Below are 18,155 nucleotides of genomic sequence, written 5' to 3'. Positions count from 1 at the left end.
TCTCCTTGATAGAGCTGGAGAAAAAGACTTACAAATTGGGACTTGAAGGATCCTGCCAGGATAAGAAGGTTCAGGAGGACGTCACCACCTAAGAAAGCAGTGAGAGTTAAGGCACCAAGGCACGGAAGTATACGGCCTATTTAAGGAGCAGCTGCTGGTCCAATAAAAATGAATGACGGAATTCCGGCAAAGGGCAGAGACAGTGGCAGGTCAGTTGGTTACGGGGAGATTGCACAGGGCCATATAGGTGTGATTTTGTTGTAGGTGTTAGTAAGGTCGTGCTTTGATTTTTATTTGAATTTTAGATACAGTGGTACTGTGGTAGAGAGGGTGGCTACCCATCAAGGGCCAAGGGCCAGGAAAGCACCATGAGGCTGCTCTAGTCATCCTGGAAAGAAATTGTCGGGAGAGAGCTTAATCAACAATGTTTAAAATGGGAGAGACTTCAGGAGTTCATATTGTGGCTCAGCGGGTTACAAACCCAACTAGTATCCATGAGGATGCAGGTTCAATCCCTGGCCCTGCTTGGTGGGTTAAAGGATCCGGCATTGCCATGAACTTCAGTGTAGGTCCAAGATGTGGCTTGGATCTGGCATTGCCGTGGCTGTGGCGAAGGCCAGCTGCTGCAGCTACGATTCCACTCCTAGCCTCGAAACCTCCATATGCTGCCGGTGCAGCCCTAAAAAAAATGAAATAAAATGGGGGAAACTTCTAAAGGGAAATAAAACCAGGAATTTAAGTGGATATGAGACCAAAGAGAGAGAGAGAGGGATCAGAGATGAGGAGCGGGTTTACCAGCCGAGGAGGAGAGGTAGAGAACGGGTCTGTTTCCGACACGTCCAATGGGAGACACCTGGAAACACCAGTAGGCAAATAGTAACCGTGTGTAGGTCAGATCTGAGCTGACGATAGAGATTTGGTAGCCCGGCACATAGAAGGGATTTCATGGCCTTTTTTTTTTTTTTTTTTTTTTTGCTTTTTCAGGGCAGGGCGTATGGAAGCTCCCAGGCTAGAGGTCCAATCAGAGCTGCACCTTCCTGCCTACGCCACAGCCACAGCCACGCCAGATCCTTGAACCCACTGAGTGGGGCCAGGGATGGAACCTGCATCCGCATGGATACTAGTTGGGTTTACAACCCCCTGAGCCACAGTGGGAACTCTTGAAGTGATTTAAATAATACAAGTATAAGATGCCTCTCCTTTCAACCCAAGGAGAGATTTGTAAGGAGAGGATGAAAATGGAACCGCGGGAAACAGCTGCAATTTTAAGAGCGCATCCGAAGAGGCAAGCCAGCAGTGAGAGTGCGGTAACAGAAGTCAGGGGCAGATGTTCAAGACGAGGGAAAGGCTAGAAATGTCAAGAGGGCAGGTAGGGTGAGACCTGGAGGGAGGCCAGAGGGTTTGGCAGCAGGGACACCGCTGGGCACTGGTCACCTGTGGAAGATCCGTTTCTGCTGCCATGCTGTCCCAGCCTCCTCACCGCTGCCCCAGGCTGACTCCCGAGCTTGATGCTGTACTTGGGGGGGGGGGGGGGACAGCCCATCCACCCTGACTCTTGGCGCCCTTAAGTGCCTGATTCCCTCATAATAACCACAGCCTGCTCTGGGATCCCAGCTGATGTGTTTTCATAATTTTCAGTCAGAGGACTCTGGATGATTCTCTTGTGTGGTTGACTTAGAGATCTTTGTCCTTTTATGCTGAAATCGTCTTTGACTCCTTTTTCCCCTCCTCTTCCACATTTAGTTTGTCACGGTCTCTCGGGCTCCTGCCTTGTGCTGCTGGTCTAGGACCCGGGCTGCGGAAGGCGCTTGCCGGCTGCCCTTGGGCTCTGCTGCTCGCGTCTGCCCTGCACGCTGGCGTCAGACCTGTGGCTTTTTCCTTGGCATCTGCTAAATGGTCTGAACTCTGTTTTCTGAGGAAGAATGGTCTCACTTTGGCCACGGTCTTCCTTTGCAGCCGGATCTGCCGTGGCGCCTCTGGACTTGGGCTCCAGCCTGTAAACCAGTTTAATTTCCGCCCGAGGCCCCTTGGGCTTTTCCACTTTGTTATGTATTCCTGTCACTTTCTAGAAGCCGTCCTCGGTCACTTCCGGTCAAAAGCGCACAGCCCTGTTTGGCCCAGCTGCCTTCCGTGAGGGTCCTTCCTTTCTCTCTCGCATCCTGTGGCAGAGGATTTGGATCCTGGTCTACAGGTGACATGCGGTAGGACCCTACCAAGGCGTGAGGTTCCTAAGGACAGGCGTTCTGGACACTTGCTAGAGTGCCTTCACGTTCGTGGGGACTGCTGGGTCAGTGCTGACCGGAGGAGTGAATAGAGGAACAGTAGGAGCTTTTCACGTTGTCTAGATTTCTTGGGGTTCCAGGGTCTTTTGGTAAATATTTACAAAGAATTAAATCAGGAGTTCTCGTTGTGGCTCCATGGGTTAAGAACCCAACACAGTGTCTGTGAGGATGTAGGTTCAATCCCTGACCCACTCAGTGGGTTAAGGATCTGGCATTGCTGTGGCTCCAATTCAACCCCTAGTCCAGGAACTTCCATATGCCGCAAGTGCAGCTTAAAAAAAATAATAATAATTCATAGAGTCACGTTGTTTTCTCTATCCCCACTGTTTCTGTTGACCTCTTCACTTGCCGTTATTCTCAGTAGATAAGAGAGTCTCTGTGCATTGGACCCACTGTCTCGATTTAAGAGAACGCAGGCGAATGGAGAGAAATCAGGGCTCTGCCATCCCCATAAGATGAGCACCTGTGAAGATTAGGAAATTAGGAAAAATGAGGGGAAAAAAAACCCATGTTTTTCTCAAGTTTCCCCACTCATTAGATACTTGGCTACCTTCTCTTTGCCTCATTTGACTTCATTTGCTTTTTCTTTTTTCTCGTCTTCTCAGTAGGGTGGCAGGCAGTGGGCAAGGGCTGGGAAAGCTTATTTTAGGGTAGCTCCAGCCTCCTCAGTGATCAGGGAGGGAGGGAAAGTCTAGGGCAAGCGGCCAGATCTCCCGGGCAGCAGGCCTGCCTCACCACCCCCTGAGCACACAGATGATGGACCCACATACATGCAGACACACCCTCCCCTCACTCCTGCACATGCAGCGCCGTGAAGAATTGAGCCGCCTTGAGTGCAGAAAGAAGATGCACTCAAGGAGATGCAAGGTGGATTTTCACATCCAGAAGGTTAGTCAGTCTTGTGTGGAGATTGTACCAATCTGGACCAGCTTGAGGCATGTCAACATGTAGTTTTCACTTGCTGTCTGAGCCTTTTATGAATGACGCTGTAATGGGGAGAAAGCCTGAGGTTCCCAAAGCGTTTGCTACGTTAACATATGCATGAGATGCAAGTCGTATTGAAAAGAGCAGTGGATTAGAACATGTAAGACACATAGGGCCCGATTCGAGAATTTCTTTTTTAGTGACTTTCATGTTCAGTTATAAGTTAGGGGACACTGGGACCAGTGGACAGCGTCAGGCACATGGTCAGCGAACACTGCAGACTGACTGGTTGATTGTGGAACCCTGATTTCAACAGTAGGATCATGGATCTGAAACGATGAAGGAAAAGGCGAGGCCAGGCCGTCCATGAAGAGTAAGGTGCTGTGACGCACGCAGGCTGTGGTGTCTCCAACAGGCTTAGGTTCCCTGGAGAGGCCCGGGGTCTAAAGACGGCTGGAGTCATCCCCGCAGGTTTCTTCCACAGCTCTTTGGTGGCCAGTCATGTCATTGATTGTCACAGGGTCTGCAAACAATCCGACCTGAAGCTGAGCGCTTCTCATTCGGGGGTAACAAGCAGAACAAAGGGTACGGGAAATGCACCCAGACAGATCTGAGCAAAGGAACCCAGGGCTTTGGAGCTGATGAGTACTTTCAGATATGAATGACTGCTCATGGAAAGAGCTGATGCTTAGACCTGCTTGGCCCTTTAGAAACAACACAGTAAGTTGCATTTTCCCCATTCAAAATAAAGAATTGTTTAATAAAGGCCTCTGTAAAGTAACGCCATTAGTTAGTTGAATTTTAATGAGTTCTATTAAATAAGTGACAGAACCCTTTTTACTGGCACACAGGGACTTCCGGTATTACGGTTAAAAAAACCAACTGAACTCAATATATGTGTCAGACTTACTTATGAAATAAAATTACTTATTCCAGCGGTGAGCCAGCCATGAGGTGTGTGATGTTTTGTGGGGATCAAGAACCATCTTAAGAAGTTGCCTGAGCTTTTTAGGTGTCCAAAAGGAAGAGGCTGAACAGAGTCCTGACCTTAAAGATAAGGGTCGTTCCAACTCAAAGCAAATTGTGTTCCAAAAATGTGTGATTGTAAATGACTTGTTTGGCACTTGGACTTCATTTCTCCAGGGAAATGGCAACGCAAGTAGAGGCCCTGAGCTTAGTGGCTTTAAATAAAGGAAGTGGTTTCAAGTGTCCCAGTGAGAGAGTAAGCTATGCCTCCTTCGCTCTGCAGACAGAGCCCTGGACATGCCCTGTGGTGCCAGGACAGGCCACTCATGGGAAACATGGGCAGTTCTTTGAGACATGAACAAGATCCAGTTCTAGCTCTGCCACCTTTGAGCTGTTTGTATGTGGGCAAGTTTCTTCTCCGAACCTTGGTTTCCTCAACTCAAGCAGGAAAAAGGACACCAACCTAAAATGCATTTTTTTTTTCTTTTTCTTTTTTGCAGGTTAAGTATGTTGAGGTACATACAGTGCAGAATTGAAGTCACCTAAGATACTTCCATTCAATATGTGCAAACTCTGTTCTTGCAAACTTGCTCCCCCTCTGGCCCTAATCCTCTTCAGCCATCACTTACCACGTCCTGTAGTTTTTACCTCATAAATCTCTCTGGAATCTTAATTTTCTCCACCTCCACTGCACCACCTGAGATTGAGCCACACCATCTCTCTGACCACAGGACCTTTGGACATGCCACACTCGCCTACGTGGACCTTCTCCCAAAGGATGTCCCTGGTCCATTATTGTTCCCCTCTAAGGGTAAAGCTTTTTAAAATGACCCCCCTGGCTCCTGCTTAAAATTATTCAATAGCCTCTTACTGTCCTTTTTTAAAAAATATTTTCATATTTTCTCCTATAGTTGATTTACAGTGTTCTGTCAACTTCAACTCTACAGCCAAGTGAGCCACTCATATATGTGTGTGTGTGTGTATGTATGTACACATTCATTTTCTCACATTATCCTCCATCATGTTCCATCACAAGTGACTAGTACAGTTACCTGTGCTCTACAGCAGCATCTCACTGATTGCTTATCCACTGCAAATGCAATAGTTTACATCTACTAACCCCAAACTCCCAGTCCATCCCACTCCCTCCCACCCCCCTTGGCAACCACGCGTCTGTCCTCCAAGGCCGTGAGTTTCTTTTCTGTAGATGGGTTCATTTGTGCCGTATATTAGATTCCAGATATAGGTAATATCTGTTGATGGACATTTAGGTTGTTGCCATGTCTTGGCTATTGTGAGTAGTGCCTCAGTGAACATACAGGAGCATGTATCTTTTTCAGAGAAGGTTTTGTCTGGATATATGCCCAGGAGTGGGATTTATTGTGCTTTGATGAAAATAAAACTCCTTAATTTGAATTTCAAAACCCTGCCTTATACGACCCCTGCCTCTTCCACCTGCCTTCATAAGGTCCTTCCCTCCAGCTCCCATGCTAACAAATGAGGTCCCTTTGGAGATGGCACGTGCTCCCTCTTCCCTGCCCAGCCATGAAACAGGCGGTCCTGTGCCTTGGAGCCCTTGCCCTCATTGCACCCTGTCGTCCCTCCCCTGGCCAACTCCCCCTGGCACTTAGGATCTGGCTTCTTCACCAGGTGCTCTCTCTGTGGGGCAAGGGCCAGGTCGTTAGATTCCAAAAGTGATGACACGAGGTATGTTCCCCTTCAGAGTACTTTGTTGTGATTATTTGTTGAGTCATCTCATTTCCCTGAAGGTCGGAAGGCGGGTGGTAAAGAGGTCAGAGCTTGCAGGCTGCACTCCGTGGCCACTGGTCAAGTTGCTTACTATGTCTTTATGCCTCCTAGTTTGTAAAATAATATTGCTTCAGAGAGTTATTGTGAGCGTTAAATGAGATAGAACGTGTCTGCATATAACTGCATATATATATATATGAAGAAAACAAGTCTTCAGTAAATTGAGATGTGTGCATAATGAGTACTTTGTAAATGCAAGCAACTTTTTTTGTTGGTTTGTTTTGCTTTTTTAAGCTAAGTATTCCTGAGGCTGTTTTTCTGGGAGTGCGCTTTTTTTCCTTATATTCCATTGGCTTGGTAAGATTCGGGTCACAAAAGTTTTTTTTAAAAACATGTGAATTCCGTGTGTGCTTTCTCATTTGCTCATTTTCTCCCAGTCTGCGTAGCCTGTAGGGGTGATATAAAGACGTAAGGTGATGTAGAGAATGGACAAAGAGACCATGCCGTTCACAAAGCCTGTTTTCCAGTCTACCTGGCGGATCTCTTGCCCTAGTGGCTGTGAATTCTGCCTCGGCCCCCAGTTCTTTAGTCCTGCCTGTTTCAGAACCTTCCTGTTGGGGGCCACTGACCGGGAAGTCAGGTTCATTCAAAGGACAGGACCACAGTCCGCGAGCAAATTAAAGCATTCTCAGTGCTTCCGACGCCAGTCTGCCCAAGAAATCGTTGTTGTTGTGTGTGTTTTAGGAGTCACAAATGCATTTCAGAGACAGAGTACACATTAGTGCAGCATGAGTCCTGTGACATTTGCTGAAGGTCTCTGGAGACGTGGACACCAGGAGCGTCCCACTTCCTTGGGCCCAAGGGTTTGGGGCAAACATTGTGTGTGAAAACTCAATAAACATGCCCCTTGCTGGGGATCTTATTCCCTGGGAGTCACCGGCTTTAGAGGAGGCATTGTCATTTTGATGTGCAGATGAGTCACTGGGTCTCCGGCCCCCAGCGGCACTTCATTGTGAGTCAGTGCCAAGTGCTGGAAGGGGCTTGGCTTCCGGGAGTCAGCGGTGGGCTGGGGGGCGCGGTGGTTCCGCGTTGGCATGAGGCTTAATTGACACCTTTGATGTAGCCTAAGACAGAACCCGCGCCTCCCACTGCTGCTCGGAAGACGTCAGCCTTACGCAGGAGAGGCATCTGCTGATGAGCCCTGCGTCTCGTTCAGCCGGCTCTGGGACCAGCCCTCGGCATCCTTATCTGAGCCGCCGGCGCTTCCTCCGCTTCCCGCGCGTGCTGGGCTTAGTGCTGAGGAGGGAGTGCGCCTCCGGCTCCTGTCAGGTTAGACGCTGAGGCTGTGTCCATGTTAGAGCTCATCGAAGGTAAGTGAGAGGCGCCGCCGCGCTCCCTCGTGGCGCCGTTGCTTCGGCAGCCCGGGAAGGAGTGTGTCTCTGTGCTAATAATCCTGCTTCACGGGCTGTGGATCTCAAACTTGTAAAAATGTTGGCATTTTTACAGGGAAGACAGTGGCGACCCGATCTGTCGTTAGAGAGTCATATGCCTTTAAGTGTTTCATCAGTTCTTAGCGGGGCTGCTACTCAGAACAGTCTGGCTTCCGTGAGTTCTGGGGCTTGGATCCAGTGAGGGCTGATGCTGTGTGAGAGTCGGGAGAGTCCAGTCGATTCCAGTGATTTAAACCTGTTGTAAAGCAGCTTTTCTTTTCAACAGCAGTAAAGACGGAGGAGTTCCTGAGCGACTGTGCCAGTTACTCTGTGCTCCTGGAGGCAGGTGCTTCCGAGCTAGGCTGGGGGGGTGTACAGGGCAGAAGGGGATGTCAGAACTTCTACAAGTGAGTTCTTTATGCCACAAAAACTGTGATCTGTTTTTAACAAGCCTCTGGGACAGTCACCTGTGAGCTGTGCTCACATTGAATCCCACTGGGTCGTCCCGGGAGGCTGACCTAGAGAATGACGCGTGAATCCCGTTGAGAGTGTCACTGCGCCTCCACCATGTGCCTGAAATCTCTGCACACAGTTGAAAGCATCGTTAATACATTCACCCGGATAGTTGTGAAAAGGACATTTATTTCTTTATTTTTAATGTAACCTGCTGCTATATTCGACACAGGATGAACGAAACAGTGAAATGTCTGAAGATGGTACCTCCCCGAAGCTTTTGCTTTTTTAGGACTAGAGATAAAAAAGGTGTCTGGAATCGTAGCCAGTGCCCCTCGTTGTTTGTTGCTCTGAGAAGATGATTTGTCACGAGAGTTCTTCATTAAGCCATTTTTTTTTCTCTCTGATTTTCTGTACTTCTAGTTAATGGGACCCCCGGTAGTCAGCTTTCAACTCCGAGATCGGGCAAGTCTCCGAGCCCATCACCCACCAGCCCGGGAAGCCTGCGGAAGCAGAGGGTAAGGAAATAAGCAAGCTCCTTGTTTAAGACCTGTCCCCATGTCAGTGCGCGTGGCCCAGGTGCCAGAAAATCGCCTTCTTGTAATAGTGCTGCTTGTCTCTGAGGAGGAACCAGGCGAGGGCAGGAGGTGCCTTCAGGTCACTTAGTGGTGGCTGTGGCTTCTCTTCGATGGGGCTCGGGCTGTTCATTTCCCTGTACACCTGTCCAGATCTGAATTCCAAGAAGAGTAGACAGGTGCTGCTTTGCTTTTAAATACACTACTCTTTTTGTCCTGAATGCACGGAGATTTTAATGGCAGTGGTTTGTAAGCTTCTTGAGCTGTAATGAGTTGCATTAGACATCATCACTAATCATCAGCCTTCCTTAAGAAGAGAGAGGAAAAGTGCCTGGGTTTGCAGAGCTGGGCGGGCCCTGGTGGGAGTTGCTTTATGGCAAAGGGTGGTGGTCCAGGGCGGCTGGGCATTTGTGGTGCAAGGATGGGTACCTGTGACCTCTGTTTTTGTGTGAGGGAAACCCACACTGAGCTCCCTCTCTTTCATCACAACCTGCATTTATCTGCTAGCTTGGGAGAAGCTGGTCAAGTGTGGAGACTAAAGTCAAAATATGACTGGCCACAGCATTCGCATCTCCGTGCTAAGGAAGGGGGTGGGAGTTAATTGTTCATTCCAGATGGAAGAAGCGCTGTTCCTATCCTCTCACAACCTGGACTGTTTGTCTTTTCCGACCATACCAGGGCAGGAATAGAAGGAGTGGGAAGGGGAGACCGGGGAAGGTGCGGCGGGGGAAGCAGGAGGCCTCTCATTGTCCTGATTTCGCAGGCAAGGCTGGGAGGCGGGCCTGCTCTTGGCTGGTTGAGGATGCTCCTTCCTGGACGTTTTCGTAAGCCAGAGGCTCCAGGGCAGCTCTTGAACTCAAAGACTGGATTCTTGAGTTTAGTTTCTTACATGACATGCTTTAAAAGGAGACTTCCACGTCCCATGCATTTGATCTGCATCCAAGACAGAAGCTCCTCCTCCCGAGCCTCCTGCCAGGGGTGTGTGCACACGCCCTCCACGGGGGCGGGGGGGGGGAACCCCAGTTGGTCCCCAGTCGGTCCCACTCGGTCCCCACTCGGTCCCCAGTCCCTTTGAGGCCTGGCCCACCAAAGAGCAGGTGGTATTGTCCTGCTCCACGACCCTCCTGGCATCAGGTTGAGCTTGTTCTATCACTGGATGCGGCCTGTAGCTTGGCACCTCCACAGAACGGCTGTGTTATCTTAGATAAGTCTGTTATCCTCACCAGGCCTCAGTGAAAACAAAACAGAGTGGGCTCTTTGCAGACAGAAAACCCAATAATTCTGTTCCAGTTCTGAGTGTTTTCAGTACGGTTTCGTCTTGGCCACAGTCTAATGTGGCGTTTTTTAAAGTACAGGAATCATTAGGGAACTTCAGAAAGCACTGGCCAAATTCATTTGATCGCCTAATGTCTCTGGTTGAGTGGGGAAGGGGAGGTGGGCGATTCTTCTCCGGCGAGGCCCCTATCTCGAGGGGCAGCTGTTGGAAACGGGACAGATACAGGGCCTCCTGGCACAGAACAGGCTCTCTTTGGAAGTGTATACTTTGGAGGGGACACCTGGCGTGGAAATCCCTCTTCGTCCTTTGGGGTGACGAAATTAGACTCAGGGTTCCGTTCATGCTCGGCTGTCAGGGTTGGAGAGGTCGAGACCCTCTGCCACAGATCGCGGCTCCCCTCCTGCTGCTCATCCTGGGGATGGGAAGCCCTCAGCTCCCCTGTCCCTTGGTTGGCAGAGCGAGTTAGAGTTGGCTTCTCCTGCCCTCTGCATTCTCTGGTCCCTGTGACTTTGTCCACCTGAGGCAGAACATGTCCATCCCGCTCCCCGCAGCTGAGTGGCCACTGGTTTCTCTAATTACCAGTGCCAGCCGTCAGGAAACCATTCTAAGCATGGTTCTCTTACGGGTTCCTCACTGTGTCATTTCAATAAACTGCTAATGCAAGCACCGTACTTGAGAGGGGGAAAGAATCCCGTTTTAAGGAGATGAAAGGTTCATCATCATCTGAAAACATTCATTAAGCACATGCGAGCAGAGCAGCAGATAATTTAGAGATGGTTCAGTTGCCAGGCTTTTGGATTTATGCCATAAATGAACATCCTGCACCCATGTACCATGTCAGTGCATAGAAACATCCCCAGCTGCTTCAGTGAGAGGAGCTTTCATGTTGGTGTGGAGGCAACTGCAGTTAAAATGAGCCTAGAATGTCCCTAAAAACTGATCCTGTTTCAAATTTGGTTAATATTCTTCGCAAATGGTTGGCTGTACTCCTATGCAGGAAATACTGAAATAAGTGAGAGATGGCAAGTGCTAAAAGAAGACACTTCAAAGAATAAATTAACTCTTTTTATTGCAAATTGGAAAACAGTAGCTACTTCTATTTTTCCTTCTGTGTTGCCTAGCAACATGGCCAGGAAAATGAGTTGGCTGCCTCCCCCAACATGCGCTCTCGCATGCGTGCACACACACACACACACACTGTCACACTCACACACACGCTCTCACTTCCTACCTCATTTTAGAACACAGGCATGTAAGTTGCTTTTTTAATTGAGGAATATTGGGACATTTGACCACTTTCTGTACAAATAAGAAAATCTGTTTTTATATTAATTAGGATGGTTTAATCTGCTTTTATTCTTTCCCTTAAAATCCTATTTAGTTACCTCTCTTGGTATTTTAGAACAGTCCTATACAATAAGAGTCTGCATGCCAGATACTTTTTTCGTCATTAGAGCATTGATGGCAGGGTAGCAAGCAACCTCCCTGTTTTTCCCAGGGGCTGTTATTTAAATGGCTGTCGAGAAGTGTGTGGTCACCCAAGCAGATCCTGGAGGATATTTTCCATCCATGAACTTGCTGGGGTCCCATTTCTTAATACATCAGGAAGAAACGTGTTGTGCTGTGTAGGTTGAATGAAGCTCCCCATTATACTCCCACATGGCTGACTTCTGTAGATTATCTGATCAGTCAGATGATGTGAGGAGTGGGTGGTTGAAAAGAGAGCAGAAGCCAGGATTCTAGACACTCTGCAGATCTGAACTGGTTGCCTGGCGACCAACAGCGAGATCTCGTCTCCGAGCAGAAAGGGGTTGGGGGAAGAAGAGAGGAGGTGATGGGTGAGTGGTTGGGGAACTGGGAAGAACATTGGGAAGGGAGCAGGCAGGTCAAGTTCGCATTCTGTCTGTCTTCCAAACATACCCTTTGAAAAGGCAGTGTTGATTGGATGTATGCAATGTGTCTTGAGTTGCAGCTCCGGGACCAGAATGCCAGCCCGGGCTCCTAATAAAGTATTGAGTGAGTTAAATAAGCACATGCCTTTTCTAGCCAGAATGGGAAGGAAAGGTTCAAGGAAGAACTGCCTGGATACGTAGTGGCAGGGTTGGCATTGACAGACCTCAGGGGCTGTAAAAGGCAACTGGACACAAAGGCAGGAGAAAGCTCATGAGCAAATCAAGGCAATAAGGCAAAATAATCCCCATTTTCATTGGTTTAAGTGGTTTCTCCGTTATTATGTTTCCCTCTTATCCAAATCTGGTGACTCTGAAAGGTCTAATGATGTTAGAAACCAAGGATGCCCATTCAGCACGGCTCCACTCTTCATCTTACAGGACCTGTACCGCCCCCTCTCTTCGGATGATTTGGATTCAGTAGGAGACTCAGTGTAAAAGAGACAATGGAGCCATGTATATGGTTTGTGGTTGGGTGAAGGTTTCACATTTCCTAAGCAAAAGTCTAACAGCAAAATACACAAAAGAGTTTTGCATACCTTGAAATTATGAAGCCCAAGCCATGTAAAGGGAAATATCCAGGCATTTTATATTCATGGTGTTAATCCCTGAAGGAGATGTTTGCTTCCTGTCTCCTACATTGGTTTGACTGAGGAAGCTTGAGCACAGACAGACTCAGTCGGTGAGGTTTTTGTCCCAGGCCTGGCTCTAGATGCATTTCATATCTGGGCCCAGTCTTGGGCATCAAAACATGCTAATGATGTGGCAGTCAATATAGATAGAGTCATGATTTCTACAGATGGGGATTTTCATTTTAATCATAATGAGATGTGTAGAGGCAATTTTCCTTTGTAATTCTGTGCGTTTTTCCTGGTCAAGCAGATTAAAAGCCCCCACCCACCCACCCCAGCAGACATTTTTCCATAAAGTTACATTCTTTCTTAAAATTTAAAAGTCATTTTGTCGCAAACTAATAAAAATATTCAAGTAGAATTCTTTTGCTTCCTAGACAACATTCAGAGCTACTTGTCATTTTATGGGTTAATAGGGACGAGGAAACACTCCTGCTGAGGCGCAGCGCATGAAAACTCTCACGTCAGAAACTTTCCTTGTTTGTGTCATCAAGTAAATTTTATTTTTAAACTTTTATTGAAAAGAGTATAAGTGTAGCTTACACGAGATGGCACATGTGAAGAATTTGTTCAGTGGCATTGCTATAAATTATGTAATTCCTCCCTACAACCATATATGTAATTTTTCCAATGTGTAAAGGCCGAAGCAATGAAAGCTCCTTTTTTTTCAAACAGATTTTTTTTTTTAAATTGTAATTGACTTCCAAAAAATCAATTTGAAAGCAAAATTATTTTAAATGGTGCTCTGTAGGTCTGGCCTGAAATAGCCAAATCTCCATGCTGATAAATCCTGGATCTTGCTGATGTTTTGGAAACGTTGATATGCAAAACTCCTTTTGTGTTAAACCAAGTAAATCTATGGTTATAACCCATTGTTAAACACTAACACACTAATTCTGCTTTTGTAGTCTTCTGTTTAAAAAATTATAGTCAGCTTTGCTTAAATATAAAAATTATTTTTTAAATCTGAATGTTAAGAATGAATTTAACGTGTATGGTCTATTGTATTTAAACCATACCCTAGTGATCATTTAGTTTTCTTAGTTCAAACACTAACAATTTAAGACTTTGTGTGGCATGGTTTTGATATTTTACAGGCTTGACATATCTCAGTAGGTGATAAATTTAAAATGTATGGTGCCATTGGGAGGCTTTTACTTGGGTTTTTGGTGGGGTTTTTTTTTTTTTTTTCAAATTTTACTTGAAAACTGAATTTAAAAATGTAATGTTTGATTCAAGGTGGAGAGACATGCAGTTGTCATATACTGTTTTAAATGTTAGCAATTTATCTCCTTGATAAATTGTTCCACCATCCCATGTTACCGTCTGGTTTGTAGTTACATACGTTACTATCTCACTTTCCAAGTGGACAAAATATTCCAACCATAAGAAGAAGAAGAAAGTCCAGGCAACCTAACAGCATTTGAAAACTTAGCCTTGGAATAATTAGTGCCTCATTATCCTGTCTGTTGGAGAGAAAGACACTTCTCTGGCAGGTTATATGAGAAGTGCAAACTGAACCCTTCCATCTTGAAAGAACCCTTCATAATAATACCTGTTCCAGACTTCAGGTTTTAAAACTGTTTCCAATAGAAATGAACAGAGACTCCTGCTGAGATCAAAAGGCTGCTTTGTTTTAGCTGAAACAGTAAACATCTGTGAGGTTGCCTATGCTGGTGTCTGTTCTAGTTATGTCTTTGTAAAATGCATTACTTAATACAGTTGAGTCCATAAAAGATCAGTGTATATTTGACTGAACTGTCAAAAATGCAAAGAAAGCAGTGGAACAGTTAACTTAGATCTGGTGGGGTCAGATGGTCCAGAACAAAAATAAATTCCAATAATTTTAACTTCCCTGAACTGTCAATCTTGGGGATAACTCCTGCTCAGAAAGGTCCAATAAATGCTGTTTGTTCTGGATAAGTGGCAGATATTGCCAACTGATATGAAGCCCAGGGCTTTGTTTAGACACAGCAAAAAGAAACTGGGCTTGTACTAATTGCTGATAGATATCATGGCCAACTTTCCATTCACGCGGTTCCAAGGGAAATGCTATTCCACAGCATTTAATCTTTTGAACATATGACTTTTATTAAAGGACTGTTCAGGGGCAATATATATCATTTACTTTTCGAAACTAAAATCCCTCAGAGATTGAAATAGCACACCATTTATAGACTTTGAGATCTCTTTCTATGAAGAGCATAATTCCATTATACTATAGCAGAAATTACAAAAAAAAAAAAAAAAAATTCTCAGCAACAAACCAGAAGTTTTCAGTGCATTGGTGGAACCGAATTGATGACTTATAGACACATGAGATTTACCTGCTTATAGAATTCTTTAAAAAAAAAATTAGACCCTGAACTTTAAAACTCATTCTCCTGGGCAGAAGGGAGCTCCAGCAACAGCGTGTATTTTTGGTAAACCCTAAATATTCTCTGACAACATGGTGCTCTAAGGAAAAGTTTGGTAACTTTTTTCATTTGCACTTACTTCCCCCCCCCCGAGACACCACAGAGGAAGATATAATAAATATACCCCACCTTCAGCATTTTAGAAATGCAAAACCTAATCGTATGTCCAGTATAAACTTTGGTGTGAACGCCAAAGCCTGGTTCTGAAAGCCACTTGGTTTGTTTCTTCTTCGTTTCGCTTAATGGATTAGGTGGGGGTGGGCGTGGGCCGGGAATCCACAGTGTTTGCCTACTGCCCTGGGCAGAAGCACGAGCCCACCCATCTCTACACGTCCCTGTGTTCTTATGTTGGCTTACCTAAACAGTGGAAAGTCAAATAATATCCTCTAAAAACATTTCAAACCAGCGTTGATATACCATACATGTTCCCTAAGTTTAAAAACAATGTAGACTAAAAGCTACATTTCTTAATCAAACAAACGAGCATATTGAATAATATACTTGAAAAATAATTCCATATGTTTTAGCTATTGGGCTACTAAATTTTTCATATGTGACCATATATCTACCCAGGTATGGAGGTGTCTGTGTAAATTTGCAAGGCTCGGTGTGTAGATGGGTGTGCTTATGTAGCTATTTGTGTAGGTTTATAGCCCATAAATAGTAAAGTATGGTATTTGTGACACAGCCTTGTAGGTTACTGGCTCTTGTGGAATTGCATGTAAAACCTTTCATGTCGTAAATCATTCCGTGTGGCATATTAATTGGGGCATGGTCAAGTTCAAAAGTTGTTTGCTAAATGGTTCCAAATAATAGGCAGATTACTGATTTAGTTTAAACAATTTGGAATCCAGGTAAACAAAACAATTTGAAATTTAGACAAATCCAACCGTGTGTGGAATATAAGTGTAAATTAATGCTTATATTATGTTTTAATATTCAGTTATTTACAATGATTATATACTATCGCTGATGTTTCTCTAATGTATATGACGTGTGGTGATGGTCAGTCATTACTCACTATAAAAAGGAAATGTTGATTTATGTAGAGCCATGAGTAGTAGTATATTGGGGAGACATAAATAGAAGACAATCCAAACAATATTTGATTTGAAGTAATTGTAATAACAAAGCCAGATAACCTATAAGGCAGTTTTATGTTTTTTCAAAACACTATTCTAAACTGTTGATGTGTTTTCAGTAGTAACTTTTCTATACTCGCTGTAGGTGTGTATATATCTATATAAATATATACGCACTGGAAAATGTTAATTGAGTGAATATTCTATATATGCATACATTTGCCTATTTATGCATATTTGCCTTAGCCTTGCTAGCATCTCTCATAGTGCATGTCAGTGACAGCTATAGCCCGCAGAAATATAGTGTGCAAATTAGAGCTCTACTGGCTTCACTATACCAGTTGCTGATGCAGTTTGTTATACTTTATACTGCCAGTTGAAAAATATTTGTAATTTTGTGCCTGTAATGCATGTGGAAAGGATAGGAAATCTGAGGGCCTAGCTATGCTCTTTCAGGGTGCATGATATATATAGTGTCTTTAAAATGTGGTTCATTTTCATAAAGATGATGGGTAAATTCCAAGATAGTAAAAATGATGCATGTAATACATGGGCGTTTGTACTCTGTGTGGCCACAGAGTGTTTCTGAAGCCAGGGTAGTAGGTGTCTGGAAGGTCAAAGGCAAAGAACTACGGAAGTTAATTCTCCTGTGATGTGTGTTCTTGAGTTTATATTCATCATCAAGCAAGGAATTGAGTTTATTTGTTCTAAAGACATTTTGCTTTGAAATACACAATGAGTGTTGTAAATTTGGATAACATTTTTATAAAGAGGTTGACATATTTCCTGCTTCCAATTTGAGTTGCTTGGATGTGTATTCTCTTAAAAAGAACATTTGGTGTTAAAATGTTGAAACAGCGACATGTTTTAAAAATCCATCCGTTGAGGCCACCAGCAGAGCTTCATGGAGCTGAATGAGGAAATGTTTCATTGACTTACCCAATTTTGAAAGTTCCATCACTTTATGCTGTGGTTTCATTGTAAAACATTGTGCCTTGTGTTGCATACTGGACCCTGTTGTTCCTCTCACAGTTAACTTTGTGACACTTATCACCTTAGGATAACTTCCTAATAAACAGGAAAAACCACCTATGTTGTTCAGTGAGTTTCTTTCAGAAAATTTGGTAAGTAGACTTTGAAATTGCAATGACCGTGTGGGGTAAGGGTTGCCTTCATAATCATATTTATAATGTTCTTGTGATGTAATTGGCATGAGCAGGTAATACTTTGAGATACTGCAGAATAACATGCGAAGACTGTGATACTGATAACAGTGCAAGACTCTCTGATGAACTCCTACTTGGTTATATTAAAATCGTAGATATGCTTTCAGTGTTGGCTCACGGGTGAATTGAGTCAAACGAATTGGCAACTGGTTGAAAAAAAGAAATTTTAAACATACTAACATTCTTCTAGGTATGAAGACCCTTTTCCCAAGGTCATCTAATTTGCAAGGGGGAAATGTGCATGAGTTTATAGGTACATGGGTGTGTTTGAACGTTATTTTAAAAGCACGGAACAAATAAATATATAATAAAAATAACTAATAAAATACTTGATACCCAACGTTCATATAGAACAAATCCATAATCTGTTTTATTCATAATATGGTATAAAGGAGAATAGAAAATTCTACTGCCCTAGTTAGAAAACAGATTTTTTTTATATATGTATATTTACAGTATTATAGAAGTCTAAAATTCTGTCTTGTTTTGTTTTAGGGCCGTACCTGCGGCATATGGAGGTTCCCAGGCGAGGGGATGAATCGGAGCTACAGCTGTCGGCCCACACCACAGCCACAGCAACGCCAGATCCAAGCCGCATCTGCAACCTACACCACAGCTCACGGCAACACTGGGTCCTTAACCCACTGAATGAGGCCAGAGATTGAACTCATGTCCTCATGGATACTATTTGGGTTCGTTACCACTGTGCCTCCAGGGGAACTCCCTAAAATTCTGGTTTTAAATCTAACATTTTTACTGGGTTTATTTTAACTTTAAAATTACAGTTTGCTTTAATTGATTCTCTTTATTATTTCCATGATAACCTAAGCGTAACAGTGTTCAAAGCACTAATGGTACAACTGGAAGGAATGTTTACAAATTTATAAAATTCAAAATTATGCTTCTACTTTTTTTATTTTTTTACATAACATAAGAGAGTTTAAAATAAAATAGAGGCGTTCCCGTCGTGGCGCAGTGGTTAACGAATCCGACTAGGAACCATGAGGTTGTGGGTTCGGTCCCTGGCCTTGCTCAGTGGGTTAATGATCTGGCGTTGCCCTGAGCTGTGGTGTAGGCTGCAGACGCGGCTTGGATCCCGCGTTGCTGTGGCTCTGGCGTAGGCCGGTGGCTGCAGCTCCGATTCAACCCCTAGCCTGGGAACCTCCATATGCCGTGGGAGCGGCCCAAAAAATA

At 44.7% G+C, this 18,155-nt stretch overlaps 1 protein-coding gene across 19 annotated transcripts in view; it reads left to right on the top strand.

Annotated features, from left to right (window-relative positions):
• Nucleotides 1-18,155, top strand: part of DCLK1 (doublecortin like kinase 1) — a 383,845-nt gene that overhangs the window by 298,802 nt on the left and 66,888 nt on the right. For 10 of the 19 annotated variants that reach the window (XM_084981510.1, XM_084981508.1, XM_084981509.1 and 7 more), the window contains one exon: nt 8,228-8,322. In XM_084981510.1, the coding sequence (XP_084837636.1) occupies nt 8,228-8,322 (95 nt within the window). Of the gene's footprint in view, nt 1-7,135; nt 7,292-8,227; nt 8,323-11,985; nt 16,824-18,155 lie in introns of those variants that run through there. The other 9 variants (XM_084981516.1, XM_084981518.1, XM_084981517.1 and 6 more) reach the window with 2 other exon arrangements.

Source organism: Sus scrofa, chromosome 11 (genome assembly GCF_054392235.1).
Source record: "Sus scrofa isolate SSC_HxYL_T2T_F1_AM1 chromosome 11, Sscrofa_HxYL_maternal_Yorkshire_Landrace_v2.0, whole genome shotgun sequence".
Lineage (NCBI taxonomy): Eukaryota > Metazoa > Chordata > Mammalia > Artiodactyla > Suidae > Sus > Sus scrofa.
Note: the sequence above shows the minus strand (reverse complement) of the source record. Positions and strands in the feature narration are given on the sequence as shown.